Consider the following 24,149-nt stretch of genomic DNA (forward strand, 5'->3'; position numbering starts at 1 on the left):
GCACCAGTTGGGGTTAAAAACCTTGTTGCCAGCTGAAAGATAATCGACCATGCAGTAATTATTCAATAGGAGGCTCATAACTATTTGCTTAGTTAAATCCAGGTTGCGACTTTTTTTTGGGACAGGCAGGGTATATATTTCTTTCAAATTGAAGAGTGAAGTGCTTATATATATATTTATTGCAGTACTGAAATACACCACCATACGCTTTCACCAGAAATTACTGCAACAGTGTACGCTATATATATTTTGTTAAGGCTGATTAGTTATCCTGCATTTGTGGGAGGGGCGGAGCGGAGGCTCTTCATATACGAGCCACAGCCTCACTCACAGGCGTGTGTTCTCAGGTGCAGGGGAGGGGCGTGTTTTCATCCCTGACACAAGCAGCTCACACCAACAGCAGCTACGCTGAAGTGCGCTCGACTTGTAAGTATGCATGGGCCACCGTGCCCTGAGCCAGCCAAAGTTTCTTACAGTAAGCGCAACTCGGGCTCAAGGACAACCATCACTCTGGGTTTGTTTCTGGCTGGGCTTGCAGGTCGGGTAGGGCTCCCGCAGCTTCCAAGCACATGGATCATTCTGATCTCCCTCCCTGCCTTGAGCTTTCCTTACCTGCACTCGCAGCCACGCCATCGGCTTCCTTGCATGTGCGGCACACTCACGATCTTGCACGGTGTGGCTGTTCCGTCTGTCTGTTATTTCGCCACCCTGGTCTTCTAGTGTCGCAGTTACGGGATGTCTGCCTCCAGCGTTCTCTACCCTACTGACTATGCTCCCTTGGATCCGTTTGTCTGGCACTCAGCTGCCATGTTGTATCAGCATTGCCAGGAGGAATAATGGAGGGATAGCAACAGTTAAAGCATAGCTATTTTACTGGAGAGCGGTTCTGTCACACACAAAAAAGAGCAGTCTGTGGTGCTTGGGTGAGCTGGTTTTTGTGTTACTGTTTGTATTCATTCCTTGGTTCGCATTCACTCAGCTTGGTCTCCTTGCCTTTGCTAGCCAAACAATCTGCCTTGATTTACTTCAGCTGAAGCCAATAATGCAATAGGAGTGAGTTCCTACTAGGTATAAGGAAGTTTTACTATTCATTTTGTATGTCTTGGTGAAGGGTCATGTTTAGCAAAATTTAATTTGTCTCCTATCTGCATCTGGATTTTAGTTTAAAAAAAAAAGTGGGGAAATACAGGTAAGATGGCATTGGGCGTGATGACATCGGTCATGCACCAGACACGGATGCGTCGCGGCTTTTCCCTAGACTTCCTGATCTCTCATAGGAGCAGCCCACTACCCCCCTGCCACCGCCAAGGCCACTCTGTCACGACCATGTTTATGGCCGTGACTCCTTGGGAGCCGCATACAGTTGCCCGCGGTTTGGGTTGTTGTGTCAACCGCAGCTGGAGGCATAATGTTGTTTGCCTCAAGTGCGGTTGCCGCGGACAACAGGTATGTGTGTGGTTTCCTTGGAGTTGTGTATGTATGCACTTTTCTATGTCTGTGTGCACTCTGTTTTATGTTTGGTGTGCACTGACATCTTCCCTTCACTGTGGTTGCCCGTGGCAACGTTTGGTTGTATGTGTACATGTGGTGGCAGTGTCCCGGCCTTCGGGCTGACTTCCAGGACATGGTTGCCACCCATGTCGTTGCCTGCGGCAACAGCCACAGTGTGTTCGTGGTTTGGACACTTTCCCTTTAAGTTGTGTTTTTCCTTCTTTGGTTTTGGAAGGGTTAACTCCCTTTCTGTGTGAGTCACGAGGTGTGTCTGATTGTTGGGTGTGGCCTCTTGGCCCTATAAAACCTCAGTTGAAGGCAGTAGTCAGAGAGGGTACTTCAGCCATGCTTGCTGGAGACATCCTCCCGGTTATTAACCAACTGCCAGTGGGGGCCATCCTTCTGGTCATAAAAAATAATGTCGTTTGGTGTTTAGACGATGTGTTTGTCTTTATGCTTTTTATTGCAGCTTATGGATCTGGGTTCCTGTGCGCGGATGTGTGGTTGCTGGGTTCATCTCAGGTTGTGTGGACATCAGCTTGCCAGCACAGGGATCCAGTCAGCAAGGTTGTGGCAGGTAGGTGGAACTAGTGTTCCCCTTTTCCCTGCAGCTTGGCCAGTGAGACCCCTGTTCCTCCGTGTCCAGAAGGAACAGGCCGTCTTACCCTGACTCCTAGTCCAGGGACCGGTCGGAGGGTGAGTTAGGGATCCGAGGTTCCGGAGCATGGGTCCTCCTACCTTAAAGGTCGGCCCATGCAGCTAGGAGTTAGGGTCAGGTTAGGGACGCTTTAGGAGGTGACCAGCTCCCTAATCCTGTCATCCTGGTCAAGCAGCGACCATCTTCCATCATCGCACGGCTGAGGGTTTTCCCCATCCTCAGCCGTGACACACTCCTCTTAGAGAATATATTATTTTTATTTAATTTTTTTACACTGGGGGTTTCTGGCGAGGGTCGTCTTCTTTCCCCTCACGGTTGATCAGTTCTCATCACTTGGTAGATTCATCCGGCTCATGTTTTCAAATGATCAATGTTCCCGCCTGTTATGTTGTCAGGCTCACGCTTATCACACCGTCCAATGTCTGTTACCCAGTTGTTTATTCAGGTTTACGTTTATCTATCATTAATGTCTGGCGCCTGTTGACGTCTTTCAGGCTGTGTTCATTGGTCATTGATATCTGCTGTCTGTTTACACTATTCAGGCATACGTTTATTATTTCATGTCTGTCGCCTGTTTACGTTATTCAGGCTTACATTTATTAATTACTAATGTCTGTTGCCTGTTCGCATTATTCAGGCTTACGTTTACTAACTGCTAATGTCTGTTGCCTCTTTACATTATTCAGGCTCACGTTAATTGATTACTGCTGCCTGTTTGTTATTCAGGCTTACGTTTACTATGTCTGTTGCCTGTTTACGTTATTCAGGCTTACATTTGCCAGCTACTAATGTCTGTCGCCTGTTTACGTTATTCAGGCTTAAGTTTACTAACTATCAGTGTCTGTTGCCTGTTTACGTTATTCAGGCTTACGTTTACTAATTTCTAATGTCTGTTGCCTGTTTACGTCATTCATGCTTACGTTTACTAACTACCAATATCTGTTGCCTGTTTACGTTATTCAGGCTTACGTTTACTAACTTCTAATGTCTGTTGCCTGTTTACGTTATTCAGGCTTACATTTACTAACTTCTAATGTCTGTTGCCTGTTTACGTTATTCAGGCTTACATGTATTAATGACTAATGTCTGTTTCCTGTTTGCATTATTTAGGCTTATGTTTACTAACTTCTAATGTCTGTTGCCTATTTACATTATTCAGGCTTACGTTAATTGATTAATGTTGGCTGTTTACTTTATTCAGGCTTACGTTTACTAACTACCAATGTCTGTTACCTGTTTACGTTATTCAGGCTTACGTTTGCTAACTACTAATGTCTGTTGCCTGTTTACGTTTTTCAGGCTTACGCTTATTAATTACGAATGTCTTTTGCCTGTTTGTGTTATTCAGGCTTACGTTCACTAACTTCTAATGTCTGTTGCCTGTTAACGTTATTCAGGCTTAAGTTTATTAATTACTAATGACTGTTGCCTGTTGTGTTATTCAGGCTTACTTTAATTGGTTACTGTTGCCCGTTTACGTTATTCAGGCTTACGTTTACTAACTTCTAATGTCTGTTGCCTGTTTGCGTTATTCAGGCTTATGTTAATTATTACTGTTTCCTTGGGAGGCGGGCTGGAACGCACGTTTGCGTTCCACCCCTCCTCCTGATAAATGCGGCACCTCCATGATGTCCTCGGCGTGCATCATCGGGCACAAGCGCTCGATTAATAGGTATTAGCTGAGTTATATCAATTATTTACATATGTGTAGCTACATGAGGGGTATAAAGGGGGAGCCATGGCCACATTCTCATTAACCTCCTGACGAAGCTGAGGCGAAACGCGCGTCAGGGTTCTTGCCTGCCTTGTGTTCGGTGTCTCAGCCCTCCATCAAGTCTGTGGGTATGTTTACGTTCCCAGTGGGTACTTTTGTGTAAGAGTTTGTTATTTTGCAGCCTGATATTTATGATCTGTTGTATAGGGGCATATTTCATCTGGATTTATTAAATGGATGTTATGCGATTATGTGCTCTATAGTATTACTATTTTGGGCTGTAGTATTACACACTAACTCTCCACTGGGCTGTGCAGTGAGTTGAACATCACAGTCACTTGTAGCGGATATTTACTTGATACTTTCTACTTGTGAATCACCTCACTGCATATTGCACAGACATGTATTCCATCTGTTTGGCGGGTTTTTGAGGCACCGACGGGGGGGACTACTGCATCCAGGTTGTTTTGCTGATTATTCTCCATAGTAATTCTGTGAAAATGTCTTATGAATTTTTTGATCAATTGATGATTCAATAAAGTATTTATATTTTTATTGGGCATTCTATGGTTGTTTTTCTAGCAACATTTTTAGGTTTTTATGTTAATTATTACTAATGTCTGTTGCCTGTTTACGTTATTCAGGCTTACGTTTACTAACTACTAAGGTCTGTTGCCTGTTTACGTTACTTAAGCTTGAGTTTTTTAAATTTCTAATGTCTGTTGCCTGTTTACATTATTCAGGCTTACATATATTAATCCCGAATGTCCATTAACTGTTACGTTTATTCAAGCTTATGTTTATCAAATGTCTGTTGCCTGTCACGTTCTTCAGGTTCACCTTTTTAAATCGCTAATGTCTGTCGGTCTACAAGTGTTTCAGAACTCAATGTCCCGGTCGCCCCTTCCATCCAGGGTCCAAGAAGTTAAAAAAAAAATTGTATTTATCCTAACCTCAGACTCCCTACAACCACGTTGAATCGGGTTTTGGACAAGGTCCAGCATTTCCTCATGGTAGAAGATTCAGATAGTAGGTTGGTCTTCACGTTTCAAGCGTTAAAACAATTCTCAGGGGCACACAGTAGAACAACGCGCAGACTACGGCTAGCACATAGCTGTTGTCTGGGGAACTATTCAAGAATTATCTTCCTATCTACATGGTTCTTTGTCCCTCATTCCTGCATAGTCTAGGCAGTTAGGTTTCGGTCCCACGATCTCCTCAGGCTAGGGCATTGCCAGTACTCGCACTAGAACCAAAACTTTACAAGGTTCAGTTGGTTTTCATGATCCATTTCACACCGTGTTCCCGATACTCCATTCCGCTTTGGGGCAGTATCCGCAATATTGAGCATCATGTCTCTGGCCTTGTCATTCACAAGATGGGTTGTAAGGTCTCCTTCTGGTCTTGCCTCATACACCCCGAATTTTCGCTCTAGAAGTGACCTGAGAATATATATTTCTTGTTGGGCTGAAATAGGCCACTATAAGCTTTAACCAGAAAACAATTAAATTGTGAAGTGTGTATATATCTTTCTAGTGGTACTGAAATATGCCCCTATACGCTTTCACCAGAAATAACTGCAACAGTGCAGTGCGTATATATTTTTCTTTGTTACTGAAATACGCCCCAATACACTTTTAACAGAAATAACTGCAGAAGTGAAATGCGTATATATTTTTCTTGTAGTACTGAATAAGATATTAAGATATAAGCCTCTGGACCTCCATGTTCCCAAATAGGATTTGCCCAGGCAAGGGCCTTATCAGACTGCAGGGACACAATGTAGGCAACCTTGGACCGCTCAGTAGGAAACCTCTGCCCATGTAACTCAAAGTGGATCAGGCAATGATTTAGGAATCCACGACAGGTCTTTGGATCACCACCATAGCGGGTTGACCCTGCAGTGGCTGGAGAAGAGATGGCATTCAGATGAGCAGCAACATTTTGCATGAACTGCATCAAGACATCCTGCCGTTCGCTCTGGCACTTTAATACCTGTAACAGATCATGAACGACATTCTTAGGATGACCAGCGGGGTCCATGGCCTGAGTGTAATGTCATGAATTAACGGATGTGAACCCACTGTGCTACTGACTGGCTGTACCCTGGAGGGGCGTGACTAAGAAACTACCTGGTGTTCACTAGAGCCTTTGATGGTGAGGATAGACTTGGGCCGTTAGGATAGTTGCCAGGGGCCACCCCAGAGCAGTCCCAAAGTCAGTAGCAGCTGGTCCAGGCAGACCAGAAGATACCTGAGATAGGTACCAGCAGTACAGGCGTGGTGGACAGGCAGGGTTGTTACAAGAAGCAACAAAGCGGGAACCGAAGCCTGAGGCATAGGCGTAGTCAGACAGGCAGAAGATCAGGGCAGGCGGCAAAGGTACAAGTCAGGCAATCTGGGTCAGCAATGGGAGAGACAAAGCAAGCAGGCAGGGATCAGACGATAAGCAGAGTCCAGGGACAAAGTATAGGTCAGGAACACAAGTGGTTTTTAAGCCCTTTAGAAACAGACTAGGATCTTCACACTCAGGCATCTGACAAAAGGGCTGAGCCCCTTAAGTATGTGTAGGAGAGCCAGGGTTTGTCAACGAGAAAAAAATAATCAAACCTGTAAAGGAGGCAATATGGACAATCACAATATGTTAGTAAGTTCCTTGTATTACTGCTGTCTACATGATAAAGGTCATTTGCTGAAGTAAGACACCCCCTTTAAGTCACAGTCAAGTATCAATTGCCACCATAAGGTCAGACTAATAAAGGAGTTGTCCTGAACCTAAATATTGATAACCTTTCCTCAGTTAATTGAATTGGTGGGGGTTCGACTCCAAGGATCTCTGATGATCAGCTGTTGAAAGGGACTGTGACACTCAGGGAAGTGCTGAGGCCTCTTCCCTGGGCCTGTGATATGACATGCATTAGTCATCCATGGTTTTTCTGCAGGTCAGCACCATTATAGTGAAAGATTGAACTGCAATACCAAGTACAGCTGCTACACATTGTATGGTGCTGTGTTTGGTATAGAATAAAAAGGTTGCAACACTTCCCCAAGTGCCACAGGTCAACAACTGATCAGCAGGGGCGATGGGAGTCAGAATTGGATGAATCTGATATTGATGACCTATCCTAAGGATAGGTCATGAATATTTAAACCCTGAAAAACTCTTTAAAATGTGCCATTTCCATATTAAAGAGGTTGTTCACCTTTTGATAACTGTTTCTTCAGACCCCTTAGCAAGTCCAGACTACCAATGGTAATCATATTTACGTAATCCCTGCCACTGAGTTCCGACTCCATCACTGCCCAGGCACTTGAACAAGGCCTGGATTTTCCATGTCAACATCTGGCTTGTCATGGTTCACGTGACCTCTGCAGCAAATGACTGGCCGCAGCGGTCACGTCTCATCCATGTGGCATGTCACTGAGTCACATGCAGCCATAGGCTGAAGCAGTCACATAACCCATGAGATGCTGACCCAAGACAACCAGGGACCTGAAGAGCTGGTTGTGCAACGTTGGAGCCAGAACCCAGTGGTGGGGTCAAGTAAGAATATTTACAGTCACAGGTCCGGTCACGCTGGGGCTCTGAACAAACAGTCCCCAAGAGTGTATAACTCCTTGAAGGAGGTCATAAAGGTGGTTGCCAACTTGGGATACCTCTCTATTTGCCAGAACATAAAGCTTCCAACAAAGAACAGATCTTACTCTGGTGAAATTGGCCTAGTAAGGCATTACTGTACATGGTCCATATACACTGGTGGCTGGTTCATGCAGTTTTATATCTACCACTTTATTTTGTTAAGATGGCCGGACCATTGTACAAACAAGATTGCAAGCTCTTGTGAGCAGGGCCCTCACTGTTCTTTTTTTAATTGTTGACTTGTTTGTTGCTAATGTATGATTCTGTTTTTACATGAACCCCTGGATTATAAATATGTTGGTGCTATATAAATAAAGATTATTATATTCATGTGAATGGGCACTGTGAAATACTACAGCTTCTATTGATATATAAGTAAAATCACCTAGATAATCTCATAGCAATTAATTCATTTCCAGGCTGATTTTACTTAAAAAACGGGTTATCATAGTGAGACTGCTTCACTTAGAGGAGGTCAGTTCTTCTGACATGTTTATTTTAGTAAATACTTTTGCATCTTCAAGGAGTTATACTCCACCTTCATTATGAGAGGTTCTCTTCATACCGAATAATACAGCAGTAAATAACAAAGAGTAATAGTCCACTATGGTACAATAAAAAGAACTATAGAATTTTACTGTTCTTACTCAACTGAAGATTCAGCATGAATTGGTACTAAGAAAGTTACACTTTGCAATCTATTGCTAAGGAGCAATTGCTGATGATTCATTGCGCAAAATAACTATTCATAAAGTTTATAATAATCGTCTAGCTCAATATTCAATTAATTATTTAGTCCTATCTGTGAGGACTCTTTTGCATCTGTGATAACTTTAGGACACACCCTAGAATGTTCATGAAGTCCCTGATATATATATTTGTATTACTTGTAAGTACAGTTAACAGGTAATGCTGTCTTACAACAGTACCTCCAGGTTCACAAGGTAAGGACTACTATAACCTGAGTCACCTAAAATTAAAGCTATTTATAACTGTACCAAACCTTTGGCTAAATCATATGACCATGGAGCAATAATACCCACCTGCTGTAGATTTACTTTGATATAATACATTACAGTATAGAAATGAAGGTACTTACAAAAACTGTCCCCCAAAAAGGAATACCACTTGGTAATGTTATGGTGAAACTTGTGAAGCACAAACCAATTCCCAAGCCAATCTCCAAGATGGAGGAAACAATCAATACAATCTAAAAAAAAAAAAGAAGGAAAAAAAAAGATGTTAAACTTTAGCCAACACCACCTATTTTTGCATATAATAAGCCAAGACTTTCTCCGGCCAAACCACTATGCATTGCTGTGCTGAGAGGATTGCTATGCCGACCAGCCAAGGGCCAGCTGGTCAACTTATCAGTGTGACAGAAAGCCGAGCCAAACCCAGAGCTAGGCAGGGGATTTAAGACTGCTAATTCCTGATTAACTCAACTTTAATTTTGTTTATATCAGGACTTTATATTGTGTGATATCCTATTGACTTTCCTTGCGAACTGACTACTGACTTGTTTCTGAATTAACCCTGTGGCTGCTGCTCCTTCTTATATTGACTCTCCTGGTAACTGATCTTCTCCTGTCTTTGGATTAACTGCTTGTTTACTGCATTGGCTGTGACTGTCTCTCCTGCTTTTAGCCTGCTTGCTGACTTCTCTGTGTACCTCCTTTGTCATTCTGGAAGGGCTGGCACTACTGTGCCTGCACCAGGCTTCTATTACCGACTCCCCAAATAGTGGGAGTACAGATTCACTTTATCCAATCAGTACTGCCATTTTTACACTGTAGGTACACCCCCCCCCCCTCCCAACTGGTTACCACAACTCTATACCCTTACTGCAGACTGCTAGCAGTCCATTTATAACTTCTAGTAGAAATAATAAAGGAATGGCATGACATAGAGCCAGGGGCGTTGCTAGGGTCTCAAAAGATCCGGGGCCGAAGCCCCAATGCATATCGACCAACCGACCCCAACACGGCAAACACTAGCACTGAAGACATCTAGTGCCTCCCAGGTGATGTCTCCTCTGATGTAGATCTTATGTCATCATCTTCTCCATTCGGTCCGGACAACTTCTCTCAGCCGCCTCGTCTCTGCAGAGTATGACACACGGACATCTTAGGTTCCTCACTTTTCTGTACCCCCAAATACTATTCTGAAGAAAAATGAGTGCCATACAGACAATGTTCCCCATAGCAATAGTGCTCCCCAAGAATGCCTCCATTAGTAGAAGAGCACACCAGTATTAATAATGTCAGAACAGAAAGGTATAGGACGGCTCACCCCTGTGTTGGTGATGTATAGGTGCTCCAAACTAGTGCGACACCCTACTCACCAGGTTAGACAAATGTGTATAAAGTGAATGGGCACTCTGATAGATGGAGTCACATACAGAATCAAATACCAAATTTAACCAATTTATTAACACAATAAAGCACTATAAGTATAAAAAATCCTAGCATGAATTACCATATGGCATAAAATAAAATATTATAAAATATTAAAATATTGGCACTGTATGATACAGTAATACAATAATTAATGTTGACTGATGTTGATCCGACAATTGATATCGTCACAATTGTTCAATGGGTTTATAAAATGTTCATGTAGAAAAAAGGCAAGAAAAAAGAGAATCCAAAGTTCCTCAACGTGAATATGAATATAGATTGTTATGCAGACTCACATTAATCTGGCAGAAAATGATGATGATAGTAATTGATATTGTTATTCTCAATATACGATGGTATATGTTGGTGATACCGCACACAGACGGTTTCTATATTAAATCTTTCCAAGAGTGAATTTTTGATAGATGACAGCAAGCAGTGATTGCACAGATTTTACTCAGCTCTCGGTATGAGCAGCTATTACTCACAGTTAGCAGCTTCAATTCGTGGCGTCCCACGAGCTGTCTTTATGTAGTGAGGTTGTTTCTTTGTTAAAGATTTTTCATACGGTTGGTATACCGAATCTTTATTCTTTCTGTTAGAACACGGCTGTGTGGAGCTGTAACACACGCGGTCCCAATATTCGAGCTGATTTCCTTTGGCGTTCCACGTGTCTCCAAATGTGCGGAGCTTCAGTGTTTGCTGAAATACCTGCTATGAACCAGTTATTTGCAGGCTGTGGATTCCGCCGGTGGATTTCTTTAGTGAAGCACTTCACTTATGGGCCATCTAGTCGATGTTGTCCAACATATGCCCGGCTATTTAAGTCTGATGACCGAAGGTTACCGCCAGACGCGTTTCGGGGACTATACTCGTCTCCTTCCTCAGTGGCTGTCGAGTATAGTCCCCGAAACGCGTCTGGCGGTAGTCTCTGACTCATTCGATTCTTTTAACTAATAGACTCAGCCGATTCTCTGAGTCCCTGCGACTCCCCCTGTGCTGTGAGTCAGTGCTGGACTGCTGGCTGCCTCTGATTGGTTGGAGGGCGGGGAGGGGCGGGGCTAGCTTCCACTGTCGGCTCCTATTACACTGCCTGCTGCTGCCTCTATGCTACCGAGTTTGTGAGTACAGAGAGCTCAGTGGGAGAGGATCGCAGGGGATTTCAAGTTGTTCACATAGGAATATTACTATTACAGTGAGCGGGGCCCGGTGTTATGTTATTCTGCGGCGGGCCCCCATCCCGGCCAGGCCCTTGGACCATGTCTGAAGTGCCCGACCGGTCAGTCTGCCCCTGACCATCACACGACCTCTCCAGCCCCCTCCAATATACAGTCCCAAGTAAATAACATCCCTCTCTATCTACAGCCCCCTCCAAAATCCAGTTCCATATAAATAACATAGAAATAACATCACACCATCTCCCCTGCCCCCTCCAATATACAGTCCCACGTAAATAGCATCACCCCCTTCCGAACAGCCTTCAACATACAGTCCCATGTACAGAACATCACTCCCTACCCAGCCGCCTTCAACATACATCCCCATGTAAATAACATTACCCCTCAACATTCAGTCCCGTGTAAATAATATCACTCCCTTCCACAGCCGCCTTTAACATGCATTCCCATAAATAATATCACCCCCTTAATTTTCAGTCCCATGTAAATAACTTACCTCCCTTCAGCCCTAACATACAGTCCCAGTTTAAAGAAAAACACAACTCCCAGCATTGCTCTGCCTCTCCCTTCACTTACCTGTCCTCATGTAGCAGACCTCACCACAGCTTATTCCCAGGACTTCTGTTCACTGCTGAGGCGTCCTCTCCTGCACTGGTCACATGATGTGACATCATCGCAGGTCCTTTTCAGCTACTACATTTAGCACTGATCACATATCCTATTATTGTCCGCATTACGGACAAGGATAGTACTGTTCTATGAAGCTCCAGCTGTTCCGTTACGCAAAATACGGAATGCACACGGATGTCATCCGTATTTTTTGCGGATCCATTTTTTACAGACCGCAAAATACATACGGTCGTGTGCATAAGCCCTTACTCAGATGTCAGAGTGAGTTTGTCACCATCCACTTGCACCCCTTACACACCCACAAAGCTGTATGAGGGCTTTATTTCTGGGATGAGCTAATGTTTCATTAGTACCACCTTGGAGTATATATGACTTTTGGGTCACTTTTTATTACGTTTATATGGGTTGATAGTTTTAATAGTTGAGATCATTTCAGATCTGCTGAAACTAATTGTACATACTTTTTTACTCACAGGTAAATGTTGGGTGGTGACCCACAGCATACCCTGTCTCAATGACGCAGTACTGTGCATGATGTCCACTGCTCCGCTCACTTCTATGGGACTGATGTAGACATCTCTCAATCAGGGATCTCAGGATTGCTGGGAGTCCCAGTGGTCAGATCCCCAGCAATCCAACACTGATCACCTACCTTGACCCCCAAGGTATTATATGGCTAGAACCAGGGCCGTCTTTGCCACAGGGCAAAAGGGGCAGCTGCCCCGGGCCCAGTTGCTCCTGGGGGCCCAAGGGAGCTCTGTTTCCTGACTCCTATTCACTAGTCCAGGGGCGTTGCTAGGTTAAAACATTCGGGGCCTGGGATGTTTTGTCCCAGGCCCCGAATGTCCTGCCTGCCTGCTAGATACAACTGCATTGCCGTACACAGAACGGCAATACAATTGAATCTTACACTGGGAAGAGCTGAAGGACCTGCGGTGACATCACAGGTCATGTGATCAGCAAAACAGGCTGTGATAGGATGACCTGGATGATGTCACCATCATGTGACCAGTGCAGGATTGGACGGAGTGAAGAGGAGAAGGAGCCTAATGGTGATGTCTGTACATGAGAAAAGGTAAGTGAAGGGAGAGGCAGATGCTGGGAGTTGTAGTTATTTAACTGGGATGTATGTTAGGGCTGAAGGGAGGGATGTTATTGACATAGGACTGTATGCTTGAGGTGGCTGGGTGAGGGAGTGATGTTATTTACATGGGACTGTATGTTGAAAGTGGATTGTGGGGGGGGGGAATGATGTTTATGTACATGGGAATTAATGTTTAGGCTACGGTCACACTTGCGTTTGGTAATCCGCTTGTGAGATCCGTTTCAAGGCTCTCACAAGCAGCCCCAAATGCATCAGTTTAACCCCAATGCATTCTGAATGGATGCGGATCCATTCATAATGCATTTGTTCGGCTCCGTACGGCCCCCTGTTCCATTATGGAGGCGGACCCCAAAATGCTGCAAGCAGCGTTTTTGTGTCCGCATGGCCTTGCGCAGCCAAACGGATCCGTCCTGACTTACAATGTAAGTCAATGGGGACGGATCCCATTGCATTGACATAAAATGGTGCAATTGTAAACAGATCCGTCCCCCATTGACTTTTAATGTAAGTCAGGACAGATCCGTATTGGGACTTAGAAATTCAAATCTAATACAAATCGGTCCTGAACGGATGCATTCGTTTGTATTATCGGTGCGGATCCGTCCTGTACAAGTGCAGGACAGATCTGCAGGAACGCAAGTGTGAAAGTAGCCGTAGGGCGTGATGTTTACATGGGATTGTGCGTTGGAGGCGGCTGGGGAGGAGGTGATGTTATTTACATGGGACTGTATGGTGGAGGGAGGATTATAACTGCAGGGGGCACTGCAAATCCAGGGGACATTATAGGCAGGTCCTATTACTACTAGGGGCTGCTACCTCTGCACCCCCTATAGCTACACCCCTGGGGGGGGGGGGGCACAGCAAGCAGCAGGATAACACTGTGGGGACTCCAGTTGGGGGATAATGATAGAATGTGAGCTAAGATGTCTGTGTGTCACACTCTGCAGAGACGAGGCGGCTGAGAGAAGTTGTCCAGACCGAGTGGAGAAGATGATGACAGAGAGGAGACGTCATCTGGAGGCCCTGGATGTGACAGGTAAGTGATGCTGTATAGCAAGTACAGCAAAGTGCAGGTGGGGGGGGGGGGGGATCCAGGGGGCCCAAGTAAATTCTTGCCCAGGGTCCAATCAATATTAAAGACGGCCCTGGCTAGAACTGGAATTATCTCTGATCCAGGCTGTAACAACAAGACTCCAGCTGTCAATATTGCCGGACTCCAGGGGAGATTGTGAGGGCACAACTTTTGACGTGATCATTGTGAGGTACTTCAAGGTGCGTAAAATAACCTACCTTTTGACACAACTATAGTTATGTAAAGATATGGGAAGAAGTTAAGGGTAAGAAACATTCTAATTGGCATTTATCTAATTATTCAGCATTATTATTAATGGTGTCCGCATTATCAAATGTTGAAGGGGCTTAGTATACTGTATGTATTCATATTTCTTTTACAGCCATACTATGCACATATATTGTTAGTGGTGCTACGCATGTGTACAATTTAAGCTCTGTTCACACCATATTAAGGTCCTACGAATCTCCTAACATACAGCTCTGATGGAAGATGGTGACATACTCCACTGTACAGGCAAATGGTTGGATATGTCACTAGTAGACTCCCATTTTTTGCTATATACTTTTGTATGGAATAGCATTGTCTACTAAACTATTCCATGCTACAACAAAAAGGTCAACTGACTTATACAGGCCCAATGGAAGCTGAAGAAACACTGTCTCTATGGTTGTTTGGTGTGGCAACATTATTTATATTTACAATGTATAGCTGTATTATCTGGGTGTATGTTTTTCTGGCACTGCAGGTTTGGTACTGTTACACTTTGCGAGACTTCAGGTAATAACTTCATAAATTAATTTGTACTGTAAAAAAAAAAACATTTCCCGGTTTGTTTCCAAGGTGCCAGCTGTCCCAGTGCTGCAGACCGCAAATTGCAGTCCATAATACACTGACTGACTATGCGGCCGCCATCTGTGGATGCGGAACCATTCACTTGAATGGGGTCCACAATCCACATCCAACGGTCTGCACCACAAAAAAAGTAGTGCATGACTAATGTTTTGTGGTACGAAGGCATGAACAGAGAACCCATGCCTCCGTATCACACCGCAACTTCTGGACCTATTCTAGCTTCCATTCACTTGAATTTTTTACATCTGCTTCCAGCTCCATTCAAACTGCTAGTTCCAATGCTGAACATTGCAGGGAAAAGCTGATCAGTGGGTGTGCAGGGTGTTGGACCCCCACAGATCGAATATTAGGTCAACAATATCAGAAGTCCAGAAAACACTTTTAAAGGAAATGTGTCACAGATTTTTTTTTTCTACCAGTTAAAACCAGATTGTAAAACATTTCCTTTTTTACTTATCTGTTTTCATTTTCTGATTGCAGATTTATTTATTCTATTTCCTGAACATGTCTGCAATCTTCCCTGAGCTGTTCTTTAGAAAGCATAAGAAAAATGGTTTCTAAAGAATGGTCAGGAGGGGACCTCATGGATTTCCATGGGAGAGTTTTCTAGGCATGGTCTGTGACCTATACTGAGGTCAGGAGGGAGTAGATAAGCGGTAATATCACCTATTGTGGAGGGTGGATCCTGTGTTGTCTGTACACAGAGGTGATATAATGAGGCTGCAGTGATAAAGAAATAACCCCAGTAAAGTGATGCAGACCAAGAAATGGCGCCTATTATTAGGCTTAGTGGCCAGTGTGAAACTGGAGGGTTTTATGGTTTTTGTTTAAATAACATCATCAAAAATTCTTAAAAAATGTGTTTAGCAAAAAATGTGCTTCAAACAATAGGTAATTTTCTGATGAAACATTTCCTGTAACTATTCACTAGGTACAGTAAACACACAGCTGGATAAAGTAGACCACATTGCTCTTTGTCACAGTGTGGCCAAGGCTGCCGAGGGAGTCTAAGTCCTGGTAAGTGCAGTTCCTGACAAATTCCTTCTGACAGTGGGTGGCATCTTCTAGGAAACATGTATGCACATTTAGCTACTTTTCTATATTTTCTATTAAACACCTTTAAATAAATATAACAAATGAATCAGTTAAAGGGATATTCTAGGATTTTATTATTGATGACCATCAATATCTTTTTTTTTAAACCAACCCAATTTTATTAAGGTATTTATAAAGAACATATACAGTATAGTCAAAATACCAATACAAACAGATCAGTACAAAAAGTACAACCCCAAATACAAATATTACCCCTTCTTCCCTCCCCCACCACGCTCCATATAGTTTTCTAAAAATGTAGGACCCCCGGGTAATCAGTTCGTATTTCATCCTGCTATTCAAGATTCACAGCCTTACCCTACATCCCTCAGCCCATGTATCCAGTTAATGGTTTAGACCTCGTTAATGTGTAGCACAAGTATTTCACTGCTGCCTACAGTGTCTGATTCAGTCCTGGTTTCTCTAATTTCTTGAGATTACCTCTCTTCATATAAACTCCTCTTTCCAATGGCCATCAATATCTGATCAGCAGGGGGTAAATCATCAAGGGATGGAGTTATGGTGCCAGAACTACACATCTCTATCCATTGTGGATGGAGCTGGTTAGTGCATCACTGCTCTCATTGAATGAATGAGAACTGCTGAATTAACCAGCTTCGTCAACTACACAATGGATGGAGTTGTAGTTCCAGCGCCAACTTCTGGCACCAGAGCTAACATGAAACAGAGGATAGGCCATCAATAATAAAATCCTGCAATAACCCTTAAAGAATCTAAACATACTATAGGTGCTTACTGTTTTTAACTGCTACTTACCCCTAAGGCTCTTGGTTTGCTTTTCAGGAATGTTAGATAAAAAGGAGATGATGGATCTGTATTTGGTGTCACTACATTAGCCACTCTCCATTGTGGTACCACAGTGGATGCATTCCACACCTGGGTTGAAGGAAGACCATTATATGGAGGGGGTTGTTGAGGAACATTTTGCAGGTAGGTTGGAACTGGTGTATTCCAATAAGCAATAGCTGAAGGAGCTTGGTCTGCTAAACTCTCATATATATTAGGTGGATTTTCAGTGTTAATTGCAGACATCGTGGACACTGGCACTGAAATTAGAAATGTAAAATGAGTTAATTAACTACCGTACTAGAACATCAACTGTAAGACGGTCTCAGCTTTTAATCCCTTAAAGGGGTTGTGCAGTGGTATAACACTGATGAATTATACTCAGGATAGGTCATCAATATCAGCTTGGTGGATGTATGCCCCTGCCGATCAGCTATTTGAAGAGGTCATGGTGCTTGAAAGTGCTGCGTCCTCTTCAAAGTTTCACTGCACTTTCACAAGTCTTCCATACAGCGGCGGTGAGGGGAATTACAACTGCTTGTCCCATTAATGCTGCTTAGCTCATTTTTCTCTATAACATGCTGACTGCAGGATGCCTTTTTATGGTTGCAAGTTATTTACTATCCACAGAAAAGGGTATAGCTAATCGATCAGTGAGACGCCACTGATCATGATAACTGGGATCCCGTACCTTTTGTTCCGCACTGTTCATCTCTATTGGAGGTCTGGAGCTAGATGTGTTCTGGAGCTAGATGTGTACAGTACACAGCTGCTTCAAGAATTCCCATAAAAATAAAAGGAACAATGGTGCACATGCTCCACCTGTTGCACCTTTCATTTAGGGGGCAACGCAGAGTACAGGGTCCCAATTCTGGTGATCATTAGGCGTCAAACAGATTTTGCCTATTTTGTGGATAGGGAATAACTTGCTTCAACTGTAATATCCCCTTTAAAGGGAACCTGTCATCACATTTATGCTGCCCATACTAACAGCAGAATAAAGTAGAGACAGAGGAGTTGATTTAAGCGGTCTGTCATTTATAAGTTAAAAGTAAGTGGTTGCTGAGAACCAACATCACAATCATTGCAGACTAGGCCTGGAGAAGAGTCAAATCTACCTAAGAGTCTTGGTTATTCAGGAATTCCTGCTCTCCCTGCCCACCTACTGATGACTGACAGTCTTCTACCTAGTTTTCTCCCTTTCTCTCCAGGAGAGAACTGCCAATCATCAGCAGATGGGTGAGAGTGCAGGAGATAATGAATAACCGTGACTCTTCTCAAGTAGATTTGACTCTTTTCAAGGCCTGGGCTGCAATGATTATGATGCTGGTTCTCGGCAGCCACTTACTATTAGCTCATGAGTGACAGACCACTAAAATCAGCATTTCTGTCACTACTAAAATCTTTTACAGGGTCAGCTCACCTGAAGGCCTTTGCATATAATTTTTTAGAGAGTCAGCTCACCTGCAAGCCCTCACCTACAACCTTTTAGTGGGTCAGCTCACCAGCAGGCCTTCACCTACAATCTTTTACAGAGTCAGCTCACCAGCAGGCCCGCACTATAAATATTTTACAGGGTCAGCTCACCAGCAGGCCCTCGCATATAATGTTTTAGAGGGTCAGCTCCCTTGCAGGCCCTCACCTACAACCTTTTAGAAGGTCAGCTCACCAGCAGGCCCTCGCATATAATTTTTTACAGGGTCAGCTCACTTGCAGGACCGCACCTAAAATCTTTTACAGGGTCATATCACCTGCAGGCCCGCACCTAAAATCTTTTACAGGGTCAGCTCACCTGCAGGCCCTCACCTAATTATACCTAATAGGAAATTTGCGCGCATGCTGCCTTGCTTGGATGTGGTAGCCGTAGCCTTTTCTCAGGCTCAGTGCTCAAGACAAAAAAAAAATACCTAGTAGCCATTGGCTCCTGAACTGAAACTGATTTAGGAGCCAAATTAAATTTTTAGTTGCCAAATCGAAACTGAATCAAAATTTTGGTATTGTGACAACACTACGCCGATCAGATAAGTGTAGGGTTGTTTCGATACCAAAATTTTGATTCGCTTTCATCACCATAAAAAAGTATTGCAATACTCAATACCACGCAATTTAAAAAAAAAACAAAAACAAAAAAAGCTGCGTGCATTCCGCATTTTATGAAACTTCAGCCCATAATAGAACAGTCCTATCCTATTTTTTGGGGGTGACTAAAAAAATGGCGAATTGCATGGTTTTTATTTATTTATTTCTGTTACGGCGCTCACCGCATAGGAGATAGTTTTTAATAATTTTATAGTTTGGACTTTTCAGAAGCAGCGTTATGTGATATGTTTATTTATTTATTGTTTATATATTTTATATGTAAAATTGGGAAAGGGGGGATTTAAACTTAATATTTTAGGGTACTTTTACACTAGCGTTTTTCTTTTCCATCACAGGGGCTCTATACCGGAAAAGAACAGATCAGGCATATCCCAATGCATTCTCAATGGAGAGTAATCCGTTCAGGATGCATCAGGATGTCTTCAGTTCAGTCATTTTGACTGACCAGGCAAAAGACAAAACCCCAGCATGCTACGGTTTTATCTCAGGCGAAAAAAACTGATGACTTGCCTGAATGCCGGATACGGCATTTTTCCCCATAGGGATGTATTAGTGCCAGATCCTGCATTCAAAATACCGGAATGCCGGATCCGTCCTAAAAATGTGTAAAAAGATACAAGACGGATCCGTCTGTCCGCCATGACAAGCAGAGAGATGGATTCGTTCTTGCAATGCATTTGTGCTTTCAGTCACATCGGCGGATACCGACTACGGAACTGCCCGCCGGATCACACTGCCGCAAGTGTGAAAATAGCCTTAGTGTTTTGTTTTGTTTTTTACTTACTATTAGCCCCCTTAGGGTCTGGAACCCTTGTCCTAGACCCTAAGGGCGATATTTCTGCGCGGGTTCAATGCTTGAGATGAACGCATTGCACCCGCACCGAATCCGGACCCATTCACTTCTAAGTGGCTGTGCGTATGAGCGGTGATTTTCATGCATTACTTGTGTGTTGCGTGAAAATCGTAGCATGCTCTATGTTGTGCGTTTTTCACGCAACGCAGGCCCCTTAGAAGTTAATGGGGTTGCGTGAAAATCGCAAGCATCCGCAAGCAAGTGCGGATGCGGTGCGATTTTCACACATGGTTGCTAGGATGAAAGTCTATTCACTGTATTATTTTCCTTAATAACATGGTTATAAGGGAAAATAATAGCATTCTTTAATACAGAATGCTTAGTAGAAAGTCAATTGAGGGTTAAAAAATGTAAAAAAAATTAACTCACCTCCTCCAATTGATCGAGTAGCTGTCGGTCTCCTGTTCTTTCTTCAGGACCTGCCAAAGGACCTCTGGTGACATCACTGTGCTTATCACATGATACATCACATGATCTATCACCATGGTAATGGACCATGTGATGAGCTCAGTGACATCACTACAGGTCCTTTGACAGGTCCTGAAGAAAACAGGAGACCTGTAGCTACGCGATCAATTGGAGGAGGTTAGTTAATTTTTATTTTATTTTTTAACCCTCGTTGGCACTGCGCTAATGTTTATTATACTGGGGTGTTGGGGGGGCACACTGCGCCACCAATGTTAATTATACTGGGGTGGGGGGCGCACTGCGCCCCCAATGTTTATTATACTGGGGAGGGGGGGTGCACTGCGCCACCAATGAAGATAACTGACCTGTTAATACAAATACAGGAGGCGGGTTCTGGAATCAAATAGCCGGCATCCGACCTCATAGCACATCACTGCCCCTGCTTGTATCAGTGCTGCTCTGCTAAAGCCTGGCACAGATGGGCTATGTCAGGCTTTAGAAGAGTGGGCACAGGCAGAGGACTGATATGCATAGGTGCAGGCTTTTAGCTGACATAGGCTGATAAAGGTGATAAAGGCTGACATAGCCTATTTATGCCAGCCTTTAGTAGAGCAGCATTGGTACAAGCAGGAGCAGCGATAAATCGTCCCTATTGACTTGCATTGCATCCCATGATGGAAAGAAACCCGCGCGGTTTGCTCTCCTTGGGATCGCAACCAAATGGAACGGAATGCCTTTTGGAGCATTTCGTTCCGTTCAGCTATGTTTTGTCCATACTGAAGTGTTTTTCTCCAGTATTAAGATCCTATGATGGCTAGTGTGAAAGTAGCCTAAATTACAAAAATGTATTTAATCACATTTAGAAAATGTTTTAATAAAGTTGCAGTGTCCCACTCTGTGATTGTCGTGGGGCCCTGTATAACTTTGGGCATATGCATTATACCATGTCAATGTATTTCTTACCATGTATATCTTAGGGTATGCCAAGGCAAAGGGAAGAAGTTAGTAGAGGAGTGAGGAGCAGAACCAGATAAGTCCAGTATGTAGCTGCCATTTTTTGCCCCTTGGCCTTGGCCAAGCTGAGGGGGTAGGGAGAACATCCTTACAGCTTCCTGGCACAGACCAGAGAGAATTCAAGGATATAGAAAAAGTCTAATGAAGATAGAAGCAGCATTAGCTTATGGACTCCACAGCACCAGTGACCGAGAGAAGCCTAAAAGCACCTGGACACAGGCGGACGACTAGGCTCAAGGTTGTCCATTACCACATTCCTCCATGGATATTGTGGACCAGTGTTTTTGAAAGCAACCAGTGCAATGGAGCAGAGAATTCATGCCTGCTGTTAGGGAGACCGCCCTGTGGATTGCTAGTTACAAGTAAGAATTTATTATATCCAGTACCTGGCTGCTAGAGTGTGGACATAGTGTAGACAGAAATAAGAAGGAATCTCTCCTGCCTGCTACAGGAAAATCTTATGAACTTATTGTCAAGCCTGCTACAAGGAGTACAGTTGAGCGGATATTTGGATTATAACTTTTGCTATATAGATGAACTGTACTGACTACTCTGAGATAATCAGATGATCAGTTAAAAAGTTCCATTGTTTACAACCATTGACTCCTCATCCTTTCTACCACCTTCCTTTGCACCTAACTGTGCTGGCATCACGAACACCAGAGACCCTGCCTCCACGGCACCTTAAACCATTCGATCAAGGGCACCTCAACCACCATCTGGCGGGAGTCCCTGGACAAAAGAGTGTGCCCTGAAGAAACTAGTGCTGTACTTCCATTCACTACACATCAGCCCAGCGAGCCCTACAAAACAGTGAGTAAACAACTAGTACCCCTATCGGCCCACCAACACTCACATATTGCCCCTGCGGCCCGATCACTGCAAAGTTCATATGTAAGTTTAGGTACACTTTACGAGTGTAGGAAAAACGATATAAAGCACACTGGTCTTTACCGTTTAAACCTTTGTGCATGAATGCGTATGTAGGGTGATATATCTATAGTGTTGAACAGAGTCAGTCACTTACAGTATAGACCCCAAAAAACAGGAGAGAAAGAAAACAAGCGCTAATCCCCGTTAGGACACAAAGTCATGGAAAAAAAATATAATAAAGGGAAGCTAGGGGTGGAAAATGAGACGTAGGACTGGATAGCTCTATCACATGATTTAAGAATAGTACGTGGTACTATAAGTGAACACAGCTATATAAAGGAGGGATATAGATAAATGGATAGTATAATTGAAAAATTAAAAATGAATAATAATAGAAATTAATAATAGAAATGGTGAAATGCCCCTCAGGGCAGCTTCACACAAATGGCATAAACTTACACTAATATAAATGGTGAAAATATAATAAATGAATGAATGAAATGCCCCTCAGGACAATTTCACACTAGTCACACTCACTTCACTAGGGGGTAGTCATCAGGATAAGCACATATCTGAGTGCTCAGCTGGCAGGCCTGTATCCGCCCCAGCCTGCTGTTACTTTGTACTTGTCTTTCCTGGATTAAAGACATCTTTTTGCTACACCCGGGTGAGTGCCGCTATCATTTCTTCTCCATTTTTATATAATATACATATAACAATTAGGTTATGATTAAGAACCAAGTAGGTTCGAAACATGTAAACCTGTCCAGGGGTGTGGGGAGGTGATATCCATGTTTGGAGTCATTTTTTGATGGATGTTCAATAAAGACAGACTATGCAAGATTATCCAGTGCTGGAGCGCTTTATTTTTTGCATTCACTACAGGAGTCGACCTTGACTTACTTTGTGCACTGAGTTCAACTGGGTGAGCTGGATTTATCTTTTTTATGTGACACAGCAGCATATGTAGTACAGATTCCATATACTTTTTATAGATCCATACTCTGTATGTTGTAAAAGCAGAGCAGAGCCAATGTGGGGCAAAGGTATAGAGAAGCGCTGCTACACATTCTGGGCTCTGAGTGAAGGTTCAAATACCCTTTGATGGTTAATAATATACATATAACAATTTCCTGTTTCTCCACCTTTAGGATCTTACCTGTGTATATTTCAAAACAGAAGTGAATATATATGCTGACAGCCATGAACCGTCTTTAAAAAAAATGTATGAAGGTCACTCTCACACGACAGTATTTTGCATTAGTATTTGTACCCCAAAACGAGGAGTGGGTCCTCTATAGGTTCTTAATTTTGACCAAAAAATAAATAAAACTGATGCAGAATACTGATCCAGTAATCTAAGGGTGGTGTCAAGGTACACACATGAATTTCGCTGTGGCAATTTTTTGCCAATAAATAAATAACAGAATAAAAAGAAACATTTTTGCCACCTTTGCATTTTTTGCACACAGTGTGACTTAGCACTAGCATTAGCTACATGCAATGTTTCTCCTATAAAGAAGGTATTGACAAAATGCCTGAAAGAACACCAAAAACTACAGCACGCTGCATTTTTTAAAAGATGCAAGAAAGACTAAAAACGCAATCTAATGAACAAAAACATCAGGAGCAAAAAAAAAAAGCAAAATCCTCAGATGCAAAAAACACTACAAAAAAACTCACGAAATACATGTAGTGATGGGGCAATATAAAAAAAAAAGTGGGCCAATTTTTTTTATTAATAACCTTTTACCTATTGAAATGATTCAGTAGCTAATGGACAATAATATATATACCTCCCTTTTCTAGACCTATCAAGGTGTAATTTATGCTCAGGGCGAGGAATGTAAATATGAGTTTTGTCTGTGATCCTTAACCTCCTCGCGACCTCTAACATAATAATAGATCACCAGGGACCAAGAGGTGTATGGAGCGAAATCATAAGCTGATCATGTTCTATATGCAGCAGGTGCCAGTTGTATAATGCAGCTGACACCTGGCTGCAATGACCGGGATCAGCAATAATTCCAATTCCTGTCATTTAACCCCTCAGATGTTGTAGCATTTGAGTGGGAAGACAGATGTTGGATGCGATCTCTGCCCTTTGGCTGCACCCTACGTGGTGAAAAATGCCTTGTCAAAGCTCCCAGGTCTGTCATACAGAGCAGTGGCAAAAACTGTGGCTGATGGCATACAGAAGTAATCCATTTTAAAGAACAAATACATTTTGTGGAAAACGTGAATCTGCGCCACATTTA

At 43.1% G+C, this 24,149-nt stretch overlaps 1 protein-coding gene across 1 annotated transcript in view; it reads right to left on the reverse strand.

The window, feature by feature from the left end:
• Positions 1–16,889, reverse strand: part of LOC122924064 (membrane-spanning 4-domains subfamily A member 4A-like) — a 74,440-nt gene extending 57,551 nt beyond the window's left edge. The window contains exons 1-2 of the mRNA XM_044274983.1: positions 16,614–16,889; positions 8,602–8,712 (exon numbers count right to left, since the gene is read on the reverse strand). Of these exons, the coding sequence (XP_044130918.1) occupies positions 8,602–8,712; positions 16,614–16,889 (387 nt within the window). The remainder of the gene's footprint in view (positions 1–8,601; positions 8,713–16,613) is intronic.
• Positions 16,890–24,149: the final 7,260 nt, after the last annotated feature.

This window comes from Bufo gargarizans, unplaced genomic scaffold (assembly GCF_014858855.1).
Source record: "Bufo gargarizans isolate SCDJY-AF-19 unplaced genomic scaffold, ASM1485885v1 original_scaffold_2195_pilon, whole genome shotgun sequence".
NCBI lineage: Eukaryota > Metazoa > Chordata > Amphibia > Anura > Bufonidae > Bufo > Bufo gargarizans.